Source organism: Carassius gibelio, chromosome A11 (genome assembly GCF_023724105.1).
Source record: "Carassius gibelio isolate Cgi1373 ecotype wild population from Czech Republic chromosome A11, carGib1.2-hapl.c, whole genome shotgun sequence".
Classification (NCBI taxonomy): domain Eukaryota; kingdom Metazoa; phylum Chordata; class Actinopteri; order Cypriniformes; family Cyprinidae; genus Carassius; species Carassius gibelio.
This window is the reverse complement of record NC_068381.1, coordinates 11,517,790-11,541,602: the sequence shown is the minus strand read 5'-3', so window position 1 is coordinate 11,541,602 and position 23,813 is coordinate 11,517,790. Positions and strand designations below refer to the sequence as shown.

The 23,813-nt window shown below is 39.0% G+C and overlaps 2 protein-coding genes and 1 long non-coding RNA gene across 6 annotated transcripts in view; 1 reads left to right on the top strand and 2 right to left on the bottom strand.

The window, feature by feature from the left end:
• Positions 1–5,284: 5,284 nt before the first annotated feature.
• LOC128022355 (protein phosphatase 1 regulatory subunit 15B) lies at positions 5,285–10,208 on the bottom strand. 2 transcript variants are annotated; one of them, XM_052609805.1, is made up of 3 exons: positions 9,411–10,208; positions 7,566–9,336; positions 5,285–5,712 (listed from the first exon to the last, which is right to left on the bottom strand). In XM_052609805.1, the coding sequence occupies exons 2-3, from the start codon at positions 9,330–9,332 to the stop codon at positions 5,521–5,523; spliced, it is 1,959 nt and encodes a 652-aa protein (XP_052465765.1). In that variant the 5' UTR covers positions 9,333–9,336; positions 9,411–10,208; the 3' UTR covers positions 5,285–5,520. The 2 variants fall into 2 exon arrangements, with proteins under 2 accessions (XP_052465765.1, XP_052465764.1); XM_052609804.1 differs by having other exon boundaries at positions 7,566–10,208.
• A 1,232-nt stretch (positions 10,209–11,440) lies between these two features.
• The window catches only part of LOC128022353 (phosphatidylinositol 4-phosphate 3-kinase C2 domain-containing subunit beta), a 38,365-nt gene continuing 25,992 nt past the window's right edge, over positions 11,441–23,813 (bottom strand). For all 3 annotated transcript variants that reach the window (XM_052609801.1, XM_052609802.1, XM_052609803.1), the window contains 18 exons: positions 21,638–21,826; positions 20,922–21,015; positions 20,679–20,773; positions 19,835–20,015; positions 18,727–18,834; positions 18,533–18,625; positions 18,306–18,435; positions 17,957–18,093; positions 17,557–17,726; positions 17,195–17,351; positions 16,912–17,021; positions 16,494–16,695; positions 16,284–16,408; positions 15,298–15,415; positions 14,790–14,886; positions 14,084–14,190; positions 13,861–13,989; positions 11,441–13,675 (listed from right to left, as the gene is read on the bottom strand). In XM_052609801.1, the coding sequence (XP_052465761.1) occupies positions 13,484–13,675; positions 13,861–13,989; positions 14,084–14,190; positions 14,790–14,886; positions 15,298–15,415; positions 16,284–16,408; positions 16,494–16,695; positions 16,912–17,021; positions 17,195–17,351; positions 17,557–17,726; positions 17,957–18,093; positions 18,306–18,435; positions 18,533–18,625; positions 18,727–18,834; positions 19,835–20,015; positions 20,679–20,773; positions 20,922–21,015; positions 21,638–21,826 (2,434 nt within the window). In that variant the 3' untranslated portion in view covers positions 11,441–13,483. The remainder of the gene's footprint in view (positions 13,676–13,860; positions 13,990–14,083; positions 14,191–14,789; positions 14,887–15,297; positions 15,416–16,283; positions 16,409–16,493; positions 16,696–16,911; positions 17,022–17,194; positions 17,352–17,556; positions 17,727–17,956; positions 18,094–18,305; positions 18,436–18,532; positions 18,626–18,726; positions 18,835–19,834; positions 20,016–20,678; positions 20,774–20,921; positions 21,016–21,637; positions 21,827–23,813) is intronic.
• On the top strand, positions 15,851–16,985 carry LOC128022354 (uncharacterized). Its single transcript, XR_008185901.1, has 2 exons — positions 15,851–16,181; positions 16,269–16,985. It is a non-coding gene; the product is annotated as an uncharacterized LOC128022354 (long non-coding RNA).

Here is a 23,813-nt window from a genome sequence, read left to right as displayed (position 1 = left end):
AGCAAGCCCAAGGTTGGGGGTTCGATTCCCCGGGAACACATGATATGTAAAAATTGATAGCCTGAATGCACTGTAAGTTGCTTTGGATAAAAGTGTCTGCTAAATGCATAAATTTAATTTAATTTATATAAACACCTTTTGCTTTAATTACAGCCTTTAGTCTGTTGGGATATGGCTCTACTAACTTTGCACATCTAGACTTTGTAATATTTGCCCACTCTACTGTGCAGGACTGCTCAAGTTCAGTTCAATTTGATGGTGATTGTTTGTGTACTACAGCCTTCAAGTGATTCCACAGATTTTCAATGGGGTTTAAGTCTGGGCTCTGATTAGGCCATGCAAGGACATTCACCTTTTTCTCCTTCAACCACTGCGTGTTCAGTTTTGCTGTGTGCTTTGAGTCATTGTCATGATGGAAGGTAAACCTTCTTCCCATTGACAACTCTCTGGCAGACGGCAACAGATTTACAAGATCTCCAGTTCCTGCAGAGAAACACCCTCACAACAGGATATCACCACCTCCATGCTTTACTCTAGGAATGCTGTTATTTAAATGGTGATATACATTGGATTTCCTCCAGACATATAGTTTGGTGTTGAGGCCAAATAATAACATTTCAGTCTTATCTTCAAGGTGTATTTTGGCAAAGCTCATTCTGACTTCTTGTGGCCTTTCTTGAGGAGTGGCTTTTTTCTTGCAACCCTCCCATATGAGCCACATTTGTGGAGAATTTGTGATATTGTCGTCACATGCACACAATGACCATGACTGTTTGTCATGCTTCAGAGTTGTTGTCGGCCTCTTGGTCCCCGCTCTGACCAGTTTCCTCCTGGCTCTTTCATCCAGTTTGAGTTTCGTCCTGACAGTGGCAGCTCCAGACAATTTTGATGGGGGAGGCAATGAGGGGTCCTGGTCATTCAAGGGGGATCTCATGAAAACCAACAAAAAATACAGTGTGCACGGCTAATAACTGCATATTAATGCATCGAAAATACATTTTGGTCCAAAAATAGCAAAAACTATGACTTTATTCAGCATTGTCTTCTCTTCAGTGTCTGTTGTGTGAGATTTCAAAACACTGAAGTGTAGTGATATCCGGTTCACGAACGAATCATTCGATGTTACCGGATCTTCTTGAACCAGTTCACCAAATCGAACTGAATTGTTTGAAATGGTTTGAGTCTCCAATAAGCATTAATCGCCAAATGACTTAAGCGGTTCACTTTTTTAACATGGCTGACACTCCCTCTGAACAGGGCCGTGCAGAGACCTTTGGAGGGGCAGGTGCTCAAAGTATAGAAGTGGCACATGGAACAAGGCTTTAAATGGCGCTGCTCAAAATATCAATACAGCAATATATTGTGATGCATTCCTTGCTGATTCGCGTATCGATATGGATGATTATGCATGGATACAGCAGCAAATGCTTTGATGCTGTTTTGAAAAAGAAACAATAGAGAAGACAATTTTAAGTTTAAAATAATAATAGCTCTGGGATTAGAAACTGAAATGTCTTAAATTGTCCCAAAATGATGGCTTTTTCTTCTCTGTTTAAGCATTAATCTATTATTTTAACCATCAGTACTACTCTTGCACCTAGTCAAGAAGTCCACCTTAAATATTGATACAAAACATTAAAAAACTGATACACTGGAATATAGTTATTAATATTATTATTACTGTTGTAGTTGTTATTGTCTAAAATTTAACACATTTGCAATGTAAACAAATGACAGGCTACATTTGGTATTCATATCCTTCACACTGCACTTTGATGTCAGGTATATTATGCATTTTTTACAGGCTAAAGTGGTCTTGCTGTTGTAAACACTGTTGCTATTGTAGAAAAAAATATATTTGCGTCGCATTTAAAATATAATTAATTTCTGAATAGTTTTTATTTTTATAATGATAATTCAGAAAATGAGAAAATCTTAATAAGCCTTACCGGTGTTGTGATAATTATTTGTAAGGCACTCAACGTGTTAAAAAATAAATAAGTACTGCAATATAATAAAAGTTTAGTCAAATAACATAAAAAAAGACCAGACCCCTCGATGCCTGTGAAACCTTTCTCCCTCAAACCGCACGCGAGTGTTACTTCTACACTACAGGCTACACACAGCAACATAACTGCATGTTATCACATCACATCGTTCATTATAATAATAATAATAAGTATATAAACATCAAAATCACTTCGCTGAGAATGAAACACCACTTACCAGCTGCCACGGTGTTGAAAATATCTTTTAGCAATTAAAAAATGCGCGTGCGGCGTGAGGAATTTTCCCGGTCAGGTGAAAGGTCATCATGTTGGTCATTTTATTTACGGCTAAATTATTATTAATAAATTGTAATAATATTATGATTGGGCGTGGGCAGGCATTCAGAAAAGCGTATGTTATTACAAAAAAATTCGAGGAAATTTTCTTTTGACAAAAATAGCACTTAAGGGGCAAAGGAGCAGTTGCTCAAGTGAACTGGTTCTTTCGGACAATTCGATCAAATAAACCAGTTTTTTTTTAAAAACGGTTCACCGGTTCTTTTTTGCGCTCGATGCAATGTCATTAGCGATGACTGCCCTTAATTCAAGCCTTCAGTTTACCCGCGCTTATAACAACAGTTCAGATGTCAGCACAGAATCAGTTCAGAATCAATCACCAAAAGAATCAGTTCGGTTCAGACGAGCTGTGATTGTGAGTCAGTCTGCTTCACACTGAATCACACATACGCAGTATCATCAGCTCCTCGGTTCTCGAATCAGACGCGTCTGACAGAAACGGTTCTCGGTTCAGTGTACGAATAAATGTCGAAATAATTATTATTTATTATTATTCTGCGTAGTTTGCAGATATATTTTTTTTTTTATCTTTATCGTGGAGATATATATATATATATATATATTAATCAGGAAGAGGATGGGGGGTCAAATTGGGGGTCAGAGCGTTTTTTTGCCCCCCCCCCCCCCCCCCCCCCCCCCCCCCCCCCCCCCCCATAGAGGGTCTGTGCTGTACCCAAAACCTTCCACTTCCTAATAATAGACTTCACCTCTAGGCATTGATAAAGCCTTTGCATTTTTTTTTTTTTTTTGTATCCATCTCCTGACTTGTGTCTGTCCACAACTTTATCCCAGAGATCTTTTTGACAGTGCCTTGAAACCAATAGTCGAGTGTCTGCTTCAGTTGCACTACTGATACACTCCAGGAAAGCTCTTTTCATGGCGAGCTGATCTAAATGACCACAGCTGATCACAGTTGAAAGTCAAATGGAGTTGTGTGCCTTTGAGAAGGTGATTAGCTACACCTGATTGAGTTTACAAGTATTTTTGTTTTACAAATCACTTTTTCCAACTGTTTTTTTATTTGTTTATTTTTTGACATGTTGGTGTTATATCTTTCACTTGGATGTTATGAGCTGCACTGAGTAAATACAACTTGATAAAACAAAACTTATCTGTCTTCATTACAGGCTGCAAAGCAACAAAGTGTGATTATTTTAAAGTGAGTGTAATTCCATGTCCTCTCTCTCCCACTCATCTCTCCCTCAGTTCTTTCTGTCTCAAAATCAAAGTATCAGATTTTATACTTAGTTTCATGACACTTTATAACAGTACAAGTTTTCAAAGTTATAACAAGCTATAACAGTACAAGTTCAGAAAATATTTTAATGAATGTAATTTATGCATTTAATTATTTAAAATTCTTCTCAGAGAGACCTTGTGTGAAAATATAGGTGTCACACGGGTGGACATTATCTATCAAACCAAAGGATGTTTCAGCCTTTTATGTCGGTTTACGACCTTGCAATGCCTAGCTAACCTGTCATTAGCAGTTTTGCATCATTTTCCATGATTATGTAGTTTAACATAGTTTTTAATGAAAAATACAATGTAGGGTTGTCGCACCAAAGGACAACAAAACTTAAAAAAAAAGTTAATTTGAACAATCCTGAGACAAAACCTATTATTTTAACTTAACATGGGTTTCAGTAACATCACCATGACCTTGAATGGGGTCTTCCAGAGCCATATAGAGTCTCTCTAAATGGCTCTGGGGTCTTCCAACTCATTAAAGTTTTATGTGGAATTGCCCGATTTAAAATCAGGAAACGGTGTCACACCAGAGGACATGGTTTTCATTGACAAAATGTACCAAGTTCCTACACTTTTAGAAATATATGGATGGAAAAAAATTATTGCCATTTACTAAAATAGACACTTGTAAAGTTATGCCTGAGCCATTTTTCATTTTTATATTTTTCTTTTTAATTTACATTGTAATTTATCAAACCATGCTTGAAACATTCATACCATAGGACAAATCTGAGATTTAGAGCAAGTAAAAAGATAAACTCCAACAAAAATTAAAGAACACAACAGTCCATTTTCCTGAATTATTTTTTATTGAATTTTAATTATATTAAGACTAATCATTTTCATCACAAATCCCATTACAGATGCTTAACTGGGCAAATGTATTACAAAAATAAAACGCTTTTATGTTAATTATACTGGTTAACAAATTACATTTATGCTTCAACATCAAGCATATTATAGTTCAAATCATAAACATGCATTTTGTCCCTGCATTTCCTCTTTATAGTCAAGATTTTACTGTCCGTCACAGCTGCCACAGTTCAAAGCACAGAGAAAACCCCATTACAAGACAGTGATTTCCACATATGATTGTGTGATAGGTAAAAGTACATCTTTCCATTTAATATCATGCAAATACATTGCACTTAGGCCCACGTCCATTTATCTTCACTCTGACACAGGAACAGACACTGACATAAGCATTGCTCAGCTCTGGCAAAATACCACTAGGTTTAATGTGGGTAATGAATGTGATTACTCTGGGGAATCATTCAGCCGGTGCGCCCGTGGCATCGAACACTGAGGCCTGGCTTAATGATCCTTTGCAGAGCGTAAGTATGTTATCTTTGGCTTTGAGGTTACAACACGAGGGGTTGGTAAGAAGGCCTGTGAGATGAACACAACAGGGATTTGAAAGCAAACACTTTATTTCCCGTCCTGAATACTTTTGCACTAATACAGTTCTAAGGGAAAGATGAACATCAATTTAGTAATTTAGTGTCGCTTTGTGAGGGGTGAAGTTAATGCACTTCTGTGTACATCTCTAAACCAAACCTAATAAATCATTAAATCAACCTTCCAACAGGCATGAAGAAAAACTGCTGCATTTGCTTGATCAAAAAATTAAGAAACGTTTAGATGTTTGAGTGGGAATTCCGTGATTAAACTGACATGACATGTAGTTCCTCTTTAAAATGAAAGTATTGTATTGAGGACTAGAAAGGACAGCGTGACTTGTGGCAAAGAAAAAAACAAAACAAAATGCATATGTCTGGAATCCACACGACACTCAGCACAAAACAGTTCATCAGACTCAAGTGAGGTGTCCCTCCCTGGCAGGAACCATCGAGCTCCTTGGATTTGTGACTTGTGAGCCCTTTGAACATTTAACTTACTGTCCAACAACAAGCAAGGCTTTTAATTAGCTAGTATTGTGTAGTCTTTGAAAAATGTCCAGACGGAAAGTTGGAGAAAGGCAGTAGCTGATAGTCTCTTCAACTTCCTGAACGCGGCGCTGAAATCGACAGCGGTCCCTGGCGATCTCCTCCCAGGGTCCACGACGGTCCTCATCACTGCTGGCATAGAACTCCTCGACATCCTCTACAAACGTCACCTGGGAAAGGAATGTTTTAATAAAGTTTCATCTACTGTTCAAGTTATTACATATTATACATATACATACATATTATATGGGCTGTACATTATGTGTTATTAAAAACTAGTGACCAATGAATATTATCTGCATTCTTAAATCAAAAAGGCCCTGTCAACTTCAGAATATAAATTCTACAAATTAATATCCTTGCTTTACAATGGATTCACAGTGAAATTAACACCCAGTGCTCCCATTTCTCCTCCCTTTTCAAGACTCACCCTTCTACTGTTGCTAAGTAACATGTGATTTCCCATAAATGGTTGATTTATAATGTGTGAGTATATGATTGCCCATAACGCATGTGAGTGGTTGGGAGTGCCATCACTCCAGACCAAATCTAATGACTATGACTAGTGTGATGCTAGAGTCATGAAACGTTATAAAAAGATAATGAGTAATGGGCAGAGCACGAACTCAGTCTCCCTGGAGACAGCAAAATGGAACCATTGCATCAGATCATCACAGGCAGGAGAGGAAAAAAAAAAAAAGTTGAAAATGATGTTGCATGGCTTTACATCATTTTCTCAAGCTGGCCTATACTGCCATATTGTCGAAGACTGAAAATACGGCAGAAGGGCATCGAGAAAGAAGATTAGCTGTTGCTAGCAGTCATCGCATAGAATAAGATTATTATCATCCATATAAACACACTATTATTGGATTGATGAAGACCTAAGGCCATTAACCATTATTCCAAATATATGAAAGGCACAATTTATTTTGTATATTTTCTTACTGTCTTCTTATTTTACTATTATTCAGTTTCCTTTCTTATCAACACTATGATTAGATGTAATTCATAAATATAGTTAATGCAACAGGTGTCAAGAATTTTCTACATGTATTCATCTAGAATAATGTTAATGTATTAATCTTTACTGTTAATTAATGTTAACCAATTAGAAATGTAACAAATGTATTAAGTATAATTCAAAAGTTTGCAATCTGTACTATTTTTTGAAAGACGTCTTATGTTCACCCAGGCTGCATTTATTTGATTTGGCTAAATTTTCTAACATTACCTAACTTTATTTTTTTAAATCAATGTTTTATGAAAACCATGATTTAAAAAAAAAAATTCAGGACTTTTACTTTTTAAAGAAAAAACAACAGCATTTTGGTTGAGATAGAAATCTTCTATAAATTAAAAAAAAAAATTTACTGACACTTTATCAGTTTAATGAATAGAAGTATTAATTTCTTAAATACAAGTCTTACTGACCCCAAAATTGTGAATGACAGTTTATGCAGAAACAACATAAAACAAGATTAATAAATGGTTTAAATATTTGCTTTTAATATTTTAGTCCATGTTACCTAATTGGATCGTATTTTAAAAGTGCTACAACTTTCTTATAGCTACTATTATTTCATTCCCTTGTGCTGCTGCTGCAAACAGCTCAATTTCCTCCAAGGGGGTCAATAAAGTCTTATCTAAAACAACAATGTTAGATATTAAAAAGAGCATGTTGGTAGTTTAAAAAAAAATTACTTTCCTAAGGAAATTGCTGGCCTGGTCCCTTAAAAAAATTACTTAACCATGATTTGTTTAAGCATGTGAAATGATTTCAAATTTTGGTGAACTTAAAGTGGACATAACTGCAACAAAACTAGACTTCTAATCACAACTGCTTGAATAAAAGCAGGAGTAATGGTCTCCATCTGATTCCTTCTGCCATCCCAGACATATTAAGGGGTTCTTAAGTCAACCACATCATGGAAGCAAAATGCAATGTCCAGAAAGATAATTATGCAAGTACTTCCAAACTGAAATGTGATCATTCATTAATTAAAGTCAATTTTATACAAACCTTTTTCAGCTGAATGGCTATGGCACTGCTTGAGCATGGCACAGGAGAAATCTCTGAGAATCCACTGTCCAGCCTCTCCTCAGCCTCCTCTCTCTTGTAGCATGGGGTTCCAGGCACTTTCTCCTTCCGGCATCCTTTGGAGGTTTTCCAAGTCTGTATGGGAGCCTGGAAGTTGAAAGGGCTGTAGGGATCTGCTGAGCAGCTAAAAGAATTCCACAACCTCAGATTCTCTTCCTCATCCATCTCGCAGGCGTCTTCGCTGGACTCATTCTCGGACAGTGAGGGCGACGATGGAGGCGGCGAAAGCTTGGAGGGCATATGCACTGGCGGAGACTCTGAGACCGAAGAGACTGTAAACACAGAGCTTGGCTTGGCTGCAGTCCTTATGGGAGCTGTGAAGTTCCTCGGGTTATAAGGATCCCCGTTTTGGCACAGAGAATTCCACAGCCTCTCGGTCTCAGAGTCCCCCTCCTCTTCATCCGAATCTTCCTCGGATTCATCATCGCTGTCATCTAGGTCTTCTGAGAAGTTGGACGAGCCTTCACTGTCAAAGCCATCATCATCATTACTGTCCCAATCACTATCATCCTCCGACTCGGATTCGCCGCTGCAAGGGCTACCCATGATGTAAGCGATGACCTTGTTTTGACATTGAGAAGTGGCCAAAAAGTGCACACTTTCAGCAGCCGGAACTGTTTCAGCTATCTTTTCAGAGTCCTCTTCCTCTCTTTCCTTAATTTCTTCCTCAAAATTGACAGGTTCACTATTAAACTCGCTCACTGTAGTGTTAGTATGAGATGAGCCGTCCTCGGAGGCACCAGGGCTGGCCGTTTCTGACACCTCCTGTTCCTCGGAGAGCAGCTTCATGTGAAGCTTACTATTTGAGTGTTCTTCCTCCAAGCTGGAGTAGCCATTATCTTGATCTGGAGTCAGAATTGCCACCTCATTGTAGGCTCTACTACAAACTAGCAGTTGCTGCTCTACATCTAGTGGAAGCTTGTATGAGTTTGGGAGGGATTTTGATAGGCATGCATTGTGGGTCAGCTCTTTGGAGCACAAGGGTCCAGCGCTTTCGTTGTGCATTGATGGCACATCATCGCTGCAGACACACAATTCAGTCGTCACGGCAAAGGTCGCGCGCGAGCGGCTTTGACAATAGCCGACACTGTGATGTTCTCCACAATGCTGCCAGCTCGTATCAGTCTCTTTTCTGCTTTGTGCTTCGTTTAGCAGCCAGTTTGGAGGTCTGTCATCGGCCTCCCAAAACCCACCCCACCACCAGCTGTTAGTGGTTCGCACGGACAGCGTATCCGGGCCCAAATCGCATCCGCTTTCCGGTTTGGCGCGCTCACCGCCCGCGCGCCTTTTTTCCAGCGCGTTCTGCAACACCTGGCTGATAAAGTTTCTCGCTGTTCCGAGGTATCCGGCCGACGCTTGCTTTTGAAGACTGAAATCTTTCTGGGAAGCGCTCTGAATTCCCAGCTCACTCAACGAATCGCGCGTGAACCAGGAAGGAGCCCCCGGGCCTCTGGAGGACGCGCCCGGTGCGGGTTCATGCTGGCACTGGAGATATGCAACATTTAGAGGGGCCAGAGAGTTTCCAATATCTAGATTTGACTTCATTTCAAAAGCTGTTTGCATTTTTGCGGGGAAATACCGCTGCATGAGAGCCCACGCAGGCCTGGAAACTACCGAGAACACGTTTATCCACGAGCTGTCAGCGCGGGATCGCGTGTCCCCTTGAGAAAAGTGTCCATGTGTGCTCATACTTCTGAAAAATATGAAATGCGTTGAACTACATAGACTAAACAAAAAACAGAATAAGCTATTAACTAGGTAACTTACTTGCTTTATAAGCGGCAGCACGTTAAACACTGTTTAGACTTAATTTGCATAAAAGTGCTCGAGTTTAGAGTGGTAGGTTTAAATGTCTCTGAATGTCACTAATATACAGATCAGTTTTAGATGGCTTTATAAGGCTTAGCTGGCTAACGCAGCTAAATTAGTAAGTTACCAAGCTTAATGTATGGCTAAATGTTAGCTACGAAAAACATAAAACGCTCCGTTTCTCATTCCTTTCAGCCCTTGACACCATCCATAAATACAGATAAATATTCTCCGGGGGAAATTGAAGTGTCCATATCGTTTAGGCTGCGTTGAGTCCAACCCGGCTCGCGTAAATAGCTTCAGCGTCCATATTGACCGCGGTGTTAACGCCAACTGTGCTGTCCTGAAGAAAACACCACTTATTTCTGTTTGAAGGAGTTGTTGAAACAGCAGAAGGAAAGGAAAGGCATGTTGAGGTGGTATAAGAGTGAGATAGGCTGGTATACTCCAAATGAAAACTTGAAACAAAAGCCATCTTGACGTCTGAAGGGAAGCGAGCGTCGGTTTTTCAAATGTTAGTCTAGTCACCGCAATCGAGCCCAGCTGCCGCGTTTTTCGGAAGAAAATACTGTAACGTTAACGTTAAGTTGTAGTAGAAGAAACGGCTGTATCATCAAAATCGAGTCAAAGTGTTCTCCTTAGATCTAGGGGAAAAGCGGTTTTACTTTTAATTAGTTTTAAATGGAAATTCTTGTTCTCCAGACTCGTTGACGTCGCCGTTTCCCTCGCTAGCCGCGGAGCTAAAGAGAGATTTCATCAGAAAAGCTGTGAGGGAGCGTCGCTAATTTCAGTAGCGCTCACGCCCTGTAAGGGACCGTGGTAAAATTCCGATCTCACGTGGTACTTTGAATCATGTGTTATATAAGTTGTTTTGTGCTTGTCACGCAGTGTCCAGTCAATACATACATAAATCCCTCAAGATCTTCTAAACCTTTAATGCAACTCTCTGTTTGAGCATTCTTCTAGTCGTTTTGACTAATCTAGTCTAAGTCCAGTAAGACTTTCAGCATGTATTTGACAGATCCATTCCTGCCTTGGTGCAAAGCCTTATTTGGAGAAACTGCCTGTACAGAATCCCTTAGGCACAATCTTAATGCTTCATGAGGAACTGACTGTGCATGCCATTTGAAAAAGCATTTTTCAAAAATTTCTTCCCCTCTTGCGACCGTACCCAGACACAGAAGCCTTTATTCAAGCAATATTACAAGAGGCTAACTGCAACAGTTTATCTCGATTTATTTCACAATTCTGGATTTTTTTTCTCGCTTTTATAATTGCAGGTTGCAAGATACGAAATTGTGATTTAATTTTTTTCAGAATTGCAAGTTTATGCAAAAAAATAAATCAAAACAAATAATAAATTGTGACATTTTATTTTGTTCTAACATTCACAATTATCTTTTAATTCCATGGTGAAAATAAAACTTCCATTAGAAACCCTTCTCCGAGCAGCCATGGATAACCAATAATTTAACTTGCTCTCAGTGGAATGTTTTAATTTGATACATTTACATGGATGAATGAGACATTAATGTCATCATAATTCTCTAGAGGAGTATCAGAACAATGAGTAATGTGAAAGAACATGAACGGTTCAGGCAGCCAATTAAAGCCTTTATTATAAAGCCCAGTCTAATGTAATTCTTACTTCAGTGTGATGTCAGCCAAAACAAGGTGCACAGTAAACAAGTACAAGTGGATTGATGACGAGGTGTACAGTAAACAAGCTAAAACACAGCTACGTTTTTATGAGCTTGCTTGTTTTGTTTTTTTGTTAGTTTTTTTTTACAAGTCAGAATTATCAAGGAGGCAGCCTTCCACAATAGAAAGTCAATGGAGAGGGTTGGTTTTTAGATTATGACACATGCTCTGTCTCTATACAGGACTAGTGTTTTGCACAAGTTTCATCATTTGGCATTGATCATTGCACCATCCTTGTAGAAGTGTATGTGGTCCAATAAAGAAAAAACAAAACAAAAAGCATCAAGTCAGTTTCCCTGTGCATTTATTAAGTGCAAATAAAGTTTGAAAACATGGTGTGAAATAAGAATGCATTAAACCTTCAGTCTAGAAAGTATAAAATGACAAAGCCCATTTATAATCCATAAGTCACATCAAAATTATATTCTCAGCATTTACAGTATGCCAACCCTATTGATTTTACTCACATCCTCTTTTATTTATTAAAATAAGGAACACAAACATTATAAAAGTACTATACCTTTAAATCCAAACTCTTCCTGCATACACACACAAAACAATATTTTTTTTTTCCAAAACACTCATTTTTTCATTTTGGGTTGGCATGCAATCATACAATCATTTCCCATTAGCTTAAATGTCACACAATGGTGCCCTTTGGAGAGAAAATATACACCTACACAACCATTTGTCATTTGAAAGAAAGTTCAAGACTTAGGAAAATGTACTTCATATCTAAAATGGAGCTGGTTTGTCTGGTTAGAAAAAGCTACAGAACAGGGCCTGCTTTGACCTGGATAAGCATACCTAAGTTTGCTTAAGGCTACAGGACTGTTAGAGCACCTCTGCATACAGGGTTGCACTTTTGACTTGTAGGTTATTTTTGTAACACAAACATTAATGCCACTTGGATAAATCTGAATTTTATGCAAATAAGATCAAATATAATTTAATGAAATTTCCAATTACTTAATTTCCCTTCTAAACTTTATGAGCTTAAAATCAAACTGAGTGCAAAGTAAAGCAAATGCAAAAGCAAAATCTTTAAGCATAAGTAAAAAACAAAAAACAAAAACAAAAACAAAAAAAAACTCCTGTGGTATATTTAGCATTTCATTTACATGCAGTTTTACATACTGTACAAATGTGGAATGGAAATGGACCTAACTACAGTCCAAAGCATTAATTTTACTCCCACTTTGACACACACACACACACACACAAAATTAACCAATAAAACTTGGAAAAATGTGAGATCAATATACTTGACAAACAAATGCAAAAATGCAATATTTATCCAGTAGCAAATATCACAGCATGCAAATCAACAACTTCCTAACAGAAATTTTCTTGTGTATGTTATGCTTATATCAACAAGGCAAAATCATTGACCCCATTGAATCATTGACCCTGAAATCAAGTCCCTTTAAAAGCCTTTTCTCCACATAAAGTTGTGCCCCATCATTTTGGAAAGAAATCTCAGAGGTTTATGCAACGAAATTCATATTCCTGGTCTGTCTCCTTCGTTCAATATACTGTACATGCAATTCCTTTTTTTTTTTTTTTAATCAACCCAATTATTTTACATGATCAAAAATCTACATTCACTCTGTACTGTTTGTGTCACTCCCTGCAGTGGTTATATGGAGCAAGTTAATTCCACAATTTCAAGCCAAAGACTATCAAGTGTTCATCCCTATATCATGATCAGGTAAATGCCACAGGCAATATGAAATACCCAATTTTACAGTACAAAGGCGTTCCTCGCTATTAATTTCTAGGTAAATGTCACCAAAATCTGATACAAAGAGACAAATCTAATGTCACCGGACACAACATAGCTCAAAATTGAGCCACAATAGAGAAACATCTTAAAAAGAAAATAACTTACATTTCCATTAGCATTCTCAAAAAGACAAACCATTTAGGGGCTTTAAGGTTTTATGGACAGCAATTTCCCAGAAAATCTCCCCAAAAATATGGCGCATGGAAGTAATTTCATTTTTAAATAATCTGTCTGCCAATCCTTGTTTCACCAAATGGTTTTTGTCTGATATTGTCACTAAGAACCACTTTTATAAATCCAAGGTCTGGTTCACATGGTGCAGGGTACCCCACCAGAACAGAATCAAGTGATGACACTCCATCACCGACTCTACACGTCTCCTGGCTGGAAGAATCAATGAACACAAACCCCCACTGGGGGAAAAAGCCTTCTGAGCAGCTGGGCATCTCCAACTCCCAACCCATAAGCAAAGACAGACACAAACACATGCACACAGAAGGACTCATGGGAAATCCTTCACTTCCGATGGACATCCTCACAAGTGTTAGCGGTTTATGTCAGAGCCTCTAGTGCCAAGCTGGTGCCAGCCAACCCAGCGATGACCCGGGGTGAGGTCTTTCAGTTGAATAATGGTTTCACCCAGCAGGGTATTCTCCCAGAATGCACCCTCACTCAGTACCCGCAGGTGAATGGTTCTTTGCTGCAAATCACCACGTGGAATCTTGTCATACACCAGCTGTAAAGAGAAAAGTGAGGTCATTCACCAAACCAAGATCAAACTTTGATTTGAATCAAAAAAACAAACATGGCTCTAATGAGGGATAAAACTAGAATCCCATGTGACAAAAAATAATAATGAAAATCCCCTATGGAGAAAATGATTTTGATAGCTCTTTATTATCGGAGCCTGACTTTTCTCACCATCTCATTGTAAGTGGGGTTGCGTGTTCGCCGGGCTGCTTTGGTCTTCCTCTTGCTAGTCTTCTGAGGGTCTGGGAGGAGGTACAATTTGACGTATGGATCAGGATCTGTTCCGTCCTGCAAGGGTTGCTGAAGAAAGTTCCACAACACACTGGTGAGCACCAACTCAACATTTTTTGTTCGCATTATGAGCATATGCATGTAGGAAATATCAGACCCTCACCAAGCCTCTGATGTGCATCACCATAATGAAAAGCTTGTCACTCTTGTACAGAACCGAGAGCTTCACTTCACCTGCCACTGTACCGGGCACAGGAGCCCAGGACACATCTGGAGAAGAAGAGGAGCTGGATTTAGTGTGGACAGGTGTGTGTTAGCATCTGGCTTGCATGGTACACTAAAGGTGAAGTAAGTAAATAACTTAATTGGATTTCTAGAGCTCAGTCTGACAGGACATGAACCTTTTAAAAAGAGACCTTTATCACAAATCAGATAGCGTGGCCTGTGACAGAGGCAGCAGCTGCCACAAAGCAGCTTTTCCTCATCATGACTTTTAATATTTAACTAGTTGTTATGGTGAACTATGGATTCGTTTTTATAAATACATTTTTTTTGACCCCAGTTATAAAACCCCTGTACAAACTCGTGTCACAGTGCATTGGGCTAATGTGTGATTGTAGGCACATTATACTAAAAGCTTATACATTATACGTTATACTAGTCCCAAGTACTGGGTGTTACTTTGTCACAGACAAGGTTAAATGGACTGCAGCTGATTGGCCCATAGTTTACACTAACTCATGATGATGTGAGGACAGGCTGAACTGCATGACCTTTGAATCCATCGCATACAAAAGCATGTGTAAGTAGAGTGATTCAAAAGAAGTGTACCTGGGTGTGTCTAAGACAAATAAGGAAATGAAGAATACCTGCTGGTTTGTTATGGAGTGCATTAACAACAGTTCCTACACTTCCTGCCCGCTCGTCTCTTGGTAGAGGGTGAAAGAATGTGTAGATCAGATCACACTGAAAGAGGAGAGGGTAACATTAACTCAGAAAACAGAGACTAAAATAAGCAGATGTACTCTCACAGTAATAGTATGGATGCCATGTGATCCGGTTGCATTCTTAAGATGTACAGCATAGAACAGAAAAAGTGAAAGCATTCAGGGTTTGTCAGCTGGTAGAGCCAGCTCTGCGTGAATGCAAATCCAGCCCTGTGGGTGGACTGTTTACAGACAACATGTGTCCGCTTTCATAGAACACAGACAGATTCCAAGAAACATGCCAGACAAACTGAAACTACTCGTATTACCGTAAGCTGTACACATTCTATTGACTATTATAATTATTCCAAAAATAAAATAATGCCGGTGTTGTTACTGAATGTAAGCTTGCATTTCATATGATAAAAAGTTAACTTTTTTCAAAGGTTACCTGTGCCACCTCTTGAGTAGCATGGATCAGATGCCAAACATATCCATTTAGCTCCTCTTTCCTCCTGTCTGCAAGGGCCTCTCCTCGAGAGCGACCAATCACAAAGCGGCTGGGGAAGCTGTGGGAACATTACATCGAGAGGGGTGTGTAATTACAAACATACTGTACATGAGGCTTATGTATTGCCACTCAGCCATTACAAAAAAAAAAAAAACATCCCTTATGGGTGATCAGGGTCCTGTAGGGCCTTATTTTGGATGAGCAGTACACTGATTACACTGAAATGAACAGTAGCCTACTGAGAAGAAATCTACTATGACCAGCTTTCATTATTTATCTTTCACTGATTTCAGACTAAATATACCCTATGATAACAGAAACCTGCAGTAGTTTCCACTAGTTTAAATCATTTAAGACCCCCTTCCTCAAATCTTACCCTGGATGTCCAATGCACTGCAGAGTATAGCTTCAACCCTGATTAAAGTCCACCTGTCTGCAATTTTCAAATGATCCCAAAGACATCGATTGACACTGATTAGCATCCTCAGGTGTGTTTGATTAGGGTTAGCGCTAAACTCTGCAGGAAAGATCTCGAGGTCCAGATTTGAGGATCCCTGATTTAAGGGGATCATCACGCTCAAGCAAATGAATTTCTTTCTTCTGTTCAACACAAAATAAGATTTTGAAGAATGTGGGTAACCAAACAGTTTCTGTTCCCATCGTCTTCTAAAGAATTTTTGATTGAGTTTATTTATTTTTTGGTCTATGCTATGATGAACATCAATGGGGGAACAGCAACTGTTTGGCTACCCACATTCTTCAAAATATCTTGCTTTTCTTTCAACAGAAGAAATAAATACATAGATATTTGGAATAACTTGAAGGTGAGTAAGTGACAATTTCCAAGTTTGGGTGTGTGATGTGTTGTGTGTTCAGGGAGCTTTTGGTTTCATATTTCCTCTTTCTATCAGGTTTTAGCATTGTACCTGGGTAGTTTCGGTGAAGGGAAGATGAGCTGCAGTTTACTGTGAAGTTCATAGAACTCTTCAAATGTCCTCTGGACTAAAGTTGACCCATGTTGACCTTCCCGCTCCACTTTCACAACATAAGACTGTATGAAGGGAAAAAATGTATTAACATAGAGATGCATGCAATTGCATTAAAAGTGCATTTTACCTCAAATCCAATCAACTTACATAGCCTTTGCTTGGAGTATAGGTTTTGATATGTTTGTAGATGAACAGGCTGCGAATGACACCATCACTCTTTAAAGTGTAGACACGGGGAGCAAATGACAGAACGGGACGCTCCTCAGAGGACGCAAATTTCATTTGGGCCAGGTTATGGATGAAGAAATTGAGCTTAGTAGCCACACTGCCAAGACTGGACTCGATTAGCCTAGAACAGTGGATAAGAATTAGATGAAGGCCAGAAGACGGATGGATTCAAAGGACAATGGCAATAACATAAGGTGTGCAGACTTGGTTATTAGGCAATTGCTAGGATGCTCTGAGTGGTTGCGAGGTCATCGCTAAAGTGTTCCAGCTGGTTGTTATGTGCTTGTTATCTGGCACCCAGGGCACAACTCAAGGAACAAAGTCTCCAAGTTCTCACCTGGTGAAGTGCATGGTGGCATCTGCTTCTGATTCATGTGGTCTCAGAGCATCATAAACATATTTTAGATCATCCACATCAGACAGCTCTGGTATCCCACTGGAGAGCATCTGCACACAAGGGTTACAATGTTAGAGCAGAAGGACACGATGCAATTCAAATGAGCATTCAAATAACAGGCAAAAAATAAAGCAAGCCAGGGAACATTACTTGACCTCCACTCTGTGGATACATCCAAAGAGTAAAAACTACGAGAAGTATCTGGTGTTATCTGGGAACTCACCAGCCCAAGCAGGTTGAGAAAAAGATGTGCATGTTTCCTAATCAGATTGTAGGCTTCACAACACAAGTCCACAAAATCATGGAAACGGCTGGATGGCTTATCACCTCCATTGATGACGTACGCCATGTCAGACGTAAACACAAAAGGAGCCCGGTCCCTGTATAAAAAAAAAAAGATTTAAATCTGTGATAACATTTTCCTATCAACAGCTCAGATCTGGTTTAGCTCAAAAACATCCCTCTGTTCCTTTGTGGACTGGACAAGCAATATTTAACAGACGTTGTTGTGGGTTGTGAACATTGTTCTGAGAGACAGTAGTTGCAGTGATCAAAGTCTGGGGCATGTGCTTTTTGTGTACCTACCGTTTGATGCTACCAAACATCTGTGCATGCCCCAGAAACTTGCCGAAGTCGATGTGAAACATGTGTCCGCTGGTCTTAAGCATGATGTTGTCATTGTGGCGGTCGCAGATTCCTAGAATGTATGTGGCCACACAACAACCAGCACACGAATAGATGAAGTTTTCCACTGCCTGTGAAAAATCAAATCAACAGAATCAGTTTATAATTAACCACTCTGAGGCAGCAAAGGTATTAACCACCAAATCTGAAAATCCATTTTCATATTATTAGGACATGCAAAATAAACATGATGCAATCCAGTGCAACTTAAGCAGCTATGGATCGTGTCACAGCAAAAGACAGTTTGCACATACATATTGGTTTAGCAAATGCTACGGAGTCCTACGGAGCACAGCTTTACCTTTTCATACTCATCCTCAGTAGGGTTGTGTTTCTGCAGCCAATCTGCCAAAGGCCGGTCTTTGAAAGAACCAGTGACTCCATGCTCAACCTGGATCTTCCTCAGGGTTTCTGCACTGGGAATCATCTCTACCATGCCTAGACAAGGGCATATAAAATTATAAAATATAAAATTACTTCAGTTCACATCCTTAAAAAATCCCATTGTGTACAAATTTAACACAGTTTAGATATTAAATACAATGTGGGGTATCCATGTTAGGTAGGAAATGACCCCAAAAAAAATGAATTCTAGGATGTAAAACACTGTAGTTAACAGAAGTCTTGACTTTGGAGGATGGGTGGTTTACCTTTGCCTCGTCCTGTAGAGAAGCAGCGGAAGATGACCATCCTCATATCAAGTCCCTCCTGGATCCAGATCTTATTCATGATCCGAATGATCTGCAGCGTCAGCATGTCCTGCCGCAGGTCATCTCCAGCCTGAGCGAGAAAACACACGAGCATAAACGACCATCTGAAAAACTTTTCAATGCAGAACCACTGATCCATAATGCACACAGACCAGGGAAGGTGGTACCTTAAAAATGACATTGACGTTGTCTCCCAGAGAATCCTGGTTCTGGAACGACAGCTTCAGGGGCACTGCATTAGAGTTGAAGTAGGAGCAAGACTACATGAAGAGAGAATGAGAGAGGTGTGTTGCTTTTTATGCATCAGCAAGAACATCATAATGTCCTCCACATGCATGATATATAAAGACACAAGCTGTACCTGTATGTTGATGCCTTTGACAAACAGGCCTGGGTTCAAGGGAAGTCGACAACTGCTGTTCATAGAGAAGAACTGTTTGACCTCCTCCAGCCCCTCCCGGAGAATAGCCTGAACATCAGACAAAAGACAAACCACGATTAATGTGCTGACCAGACAGCCTGGAGAACATCAAAATTCCCCTTAGGGATCAACAATCTGTTAGAGAATAATGGCCATTAAACAAATGAGAAGTTCAGAAGCCGGCTCTTTTTAGCTAATTATTTTTTGTAGGTAATAATTGTTCCTATCAGAAAACCTCTAACCTAACTATTCACATGATCAAGGGGAGACATGTTAATACCACATGCATGATCCTGTGATCATGTGACCACTTGTGATCCAATATTATGGCGAGGTTTAATCGTTGTAGCGTTCGCTTGAATTAAACTAAAAGCTAAAACTGAAAAAAGGGTAAATCTGTATAAAAAAATAAAAAATAAAAAGCACATGACTATGACAGCCGCACGTCCTGATTTTGCCAAGTTCGATGTGTTCCTAGGTCAACATATTTTGTTGACCCTGGAACAACATTTTACTCCAAAAATATATTCTTAACCATATCCCTACACCTAAACCTAACCTTAACCATGAGTAATCCCTAAAATCAGAGGAAATGATAGATGAATGACACTGATGTACAAGCACCAAACACTGATTTTAAGCATAAACTTCACAAAATCTATAAACTGGTTCTTCAAATCTGATTGGATAATCACAATGTTGTTCCAGGGTCAACAACGATGTTGTCCCAGGAACATGTCTCACTTGGTAAAATCAGGTTAGGCATGACAGCCTGTTTCTGCAACTGAAAAACAAGGTAATTGTGACTTGTCTCACAATTCTGACTTTATTTTTCCTCGCAATTGCGAGTTTACATCTCACAATTAACGTATTGCCCCAACAGAATTGAGACTCTCAATTAACTTTTTTAATTTCCATAAATAAACAAATAAAAAATTAAAACTAAATTTCAGTTAAAATATTAATAAATACTATAATGTTACATAAGTGATATTAAAATAATGCTTGGTGTGAACAGCCTGTGTAAATGAGGAATGCTGAAGCTGACCTGTCTGGATGAAGGCGAGGCATCTCGAACTCGCTGGGCTATTTTAGCCAGAATATTGACCAGCCAGCATTGCCGATCAAACTCTTCTCTCAAACCACGACCAGAGCAGCAGAGAAGAGCCGCCAGCAGATACTGATACCTCACGCTAAACTGAGAGTCTTGAAGAGCATCTTTCAGCAACCTACAAAGAGAGAGAGAGAGACAAATGAAAATTAGTATTGATGATAATCAATAGAGCACTGACTTCCTAATGCTTCTTAAAAGTAATTTTTACAGTGAAATTGCACTCACAAACTGCAATTTAACAAAGAGCAAATTTAGATGCAAGCACTACTTAGTGAATCTTATTCTGAATACCATTATGTGTAAATTCTTAAAAAAATAAATAATGATATATACGTTAATGTTACAGTAATGAGAAAAACAGAATGTGCATTTTACTTCTAGGGTAAAATTAGCTTAATAGTTCTGAATAGAGTGTCACAATGCCAAAATACTAATTTTAATAAAATGTATTCTTCCCTCTTTAGGGGTAAAATGCAACAGAATTCACAAAGGGTTTGAATGATCCTCTATACAGAGAAAAATACCTCATCTGTACAGCAGGTGGAGCTGTGAGCTAACTTCATAGACTTCAGTATGAGACTGTGAATCTACATGTACATGACTTTAATGTGTATAACATTTTTTATGCATTCATGGTGCGCACTATGAATCAAATATCAGTTTAACATTGACAAATCTGAATGTGAGAATATGAGCCAGCATGACCAGATTATTCAGTATGTGTGCTCTTTATGAGGGCACTGCGTTCTTAATTATAATCTGAGGGTGGAGGACACACCAGAAGAGGTAGTGAGCAATGCGGATGTCCCCGATGGCCCTCCTCAGCAGAAAACGCACCAGGTGACTGTCCAGATAACACTCGTACTTCAGCGCCTGCATAAGATAGAGAGCAATTTGTAGGATGGGGAGGAAGAAACAAGAGGATGAGAAAACAAAACAGATGGATAAAAAGAGTGACAGGTAGGATGTAAACGGATCCGGGTCAATGGGAGAGGAAGGAATAGAAAAAGGCCTTTGCTACCTGCACTAACTGAGGAAGGAAGTCCAGAAGCTCTGGATCAGAGATTGAGTCCATCCACTGGACCGCTGTCCGCCTGCACTCCTGATCTGGAAACCTGGGACATTAAGATCATTGTGAAATCTAAATGGACAATTTGTAAGTATTTTTTAATGAAAACCTACTTTAATGGTGCTTTTTTATGTGTATGTGGGTGGAGGATGGGGGGTTGTTGGGGTGGATTGGGGGGTCTAGTGGTCTCTGAAAAGTGTCATTTACTCACTGTAAGGTCATTCCAAACCTGTATGACTGACTTTCTTCTGCTACACACTAAAGATGATCCCATTGACTTTCATTTAGAAGCAAAAAATGCAATGGAAGTCAACGGGAACCAAAGCTGTTTTGTTAGCAGGAACCAAAGAAAATTAAGACCAGTTTGTAATAAGAGACAGAATGTTCAGTTTTGGGTGAACTATCCCATCTTGGTCAACCTGGTTAGAGCTGGTAGGCCACCCTGCTGGCTCTGGATTTAACACTAACAAAGCTTTAAAACCATTTCAGTAAATGTCAGGAGTAGATATGTGCGCTCCACATGTGCTCTTCTGGACAAATGTAAAGGTCAATTATTCATGGTCTGCACAAATCAGCCCAACTGCTAACCACTGGAGGACAGTCCAGCTCTGCTTCGCCTCCAGCTAAACAATGGTGCAAGCTGTTGCCATGGTTGCCATAACACTCACGTGGCGTTCAGCAGGCCTAGGGCGTCCAGGTGGTCCATGCATCCCCACTGACGGAGCAGGGCATAGATGTCAGGAAGACATGCCCACTCCCAGCTGGGAGCGCTGGCCAGGACCAGCGGCAGACGACTGGCTTCCACGTGGCAGAAATAACGCTTCTCCCACAATAGACGCCGGTCCTCTGGAGCCAACCTAGATAAACAGATCAACAATAAAAGTTAGCACAAAGAGTAAACAAACCTGTATACCACTCTCAAACTTATAAAACAAATATTTACATAAATAAATGGCACATTATATGAAGAAAAATAAAGATATTGTATATGTATATGTTATGGTCCTTTCTAAATGAAAAAATATATTAATTAAATTTAATTAAAAATTAAATAAAAAATGTATGCATTTAGCAGACGCTTTTATCCAAAGCGACTTACAGTGCATTCAGGCAATCAATTTTTACATATCATATAAAAATCTTTTATATCTTATGCCAGTGAATTATGACACTTGCAATGGAAATGTACAAATAATAGTTTAATAATAATAATAATTCAATTAAAAAATATATATATAATATTATATATATATATATATATATAAAATAAGTTTATATGTTTTTGATATGTTTATCTTCTATTTTAAATATGTATTTTTTCTTTATTTTGCAACATATTGCAAGTGCCATCACCTGACAAGCCTGACAATGCGTTACGATATTAATTATACTTATATAAGTTACTTATATTATTTTATAAGAGCTGTACAAGTCTGCTGTTTTAATCCATTTTGGCACAGACAAAACATGTCAAATGAAGAAATGTATTATTATTACTATTACTATTATCGTCATCACCATCATTAAATGCAGCATTTTTTCAGTGTTTTTCCCAATCCATCGGTCTGTCGGTCCATTTCATGGAAATGAACACATAACAGACATTTCTCATGAGAGCTCAAGCATACTGCAAACATAAAAGTCTTAAATGTTGTTTCCAGAAAAACAGCCATGGTTTGCAATCCATCATCTACACGCCATCATAGTCCATAAACACGATCACCCAATCCGATAAAGCTTAAAAGTAATCTTTATCTTGACAAAATGATGATGCTGGTACAGCAATTAATACAGCATAACATGTCCAGGAAGGTGTCTGTGCGTGGGCTCTCACTGCAGTAAAGGATGAAAAATAACCAATCTCTAGGTAATTTATGCTGCATGTTTTCTTCTACACTGATGTACCAAATCCACTGAGTCCAGAAGTAAACACTACCGAAGGCCAAGTTAAACAGAACTGAATTTTCATGAATAATATTTAAAAAGACATGAGGATTCACAACAACTCGCAATAGCCTGTACAAATACTGATAAACACACCATCAGTGCTTTCAAATACTTTGTTTGGGTCCTTCGTGCTGCTCATCTCATCCATGGAAACTAGCATGTGAGCTGAGCTTGGTTGGATGTCATTTGTTAAAGCAGACACACATTAGCGGGAGCGTTTAGCTACTGCGCTCATCACTGGCTTATGAATTCATGTTGGGGAGTGGCCTCTACCTCTAGGGATGACAGGCTTAGGGCAGGACCCCAGGATCAAATTACCCCTGCGCCTGCTGGGCCGTGACCATACAGAGTCATCAAACAGCTCAATATACTGGGGGAAGGGTTTTGAAAGCCTCATATGGTCACACCCACACTCTTCACGGCAACATGCAAACACTACTGTCATTAGATGACTACATATCCCACAAATCCCAGGAGGCTGGAGGAGTATTGATTTCTGGCTGCCGTTGCCCAATGCAACCTAGAGGAGCTTCTGTGAATCAATCGGTATAGAAAACGACAACCTCATTAAATTAATTTAATAAGTGTTCTTGCTGGAACAAAAAAAAAAACATTGAGCAACAAGATAAACATCTAGAGTCTTGCAATTTTGGGGTGGTTTAGGACAATATTTTCAGTTTAAGGTCATCGTAGGTGGTTTTCCAGCATGTTAACATGCAGTTTCTAGAATGTTCTGGGTAGATGTTAGGATTTGGGGATCAATTGTTAAATTCATTTTATTCAGCAAGAATGTATTTATTTATGACAGTGAAAGACATGAAAATTGCTAAAGAAATCATTCCTATTTTCATAAAAATACTCATTCAAATTCAAAGAAATGCAGTTCCAGTCAGAAAA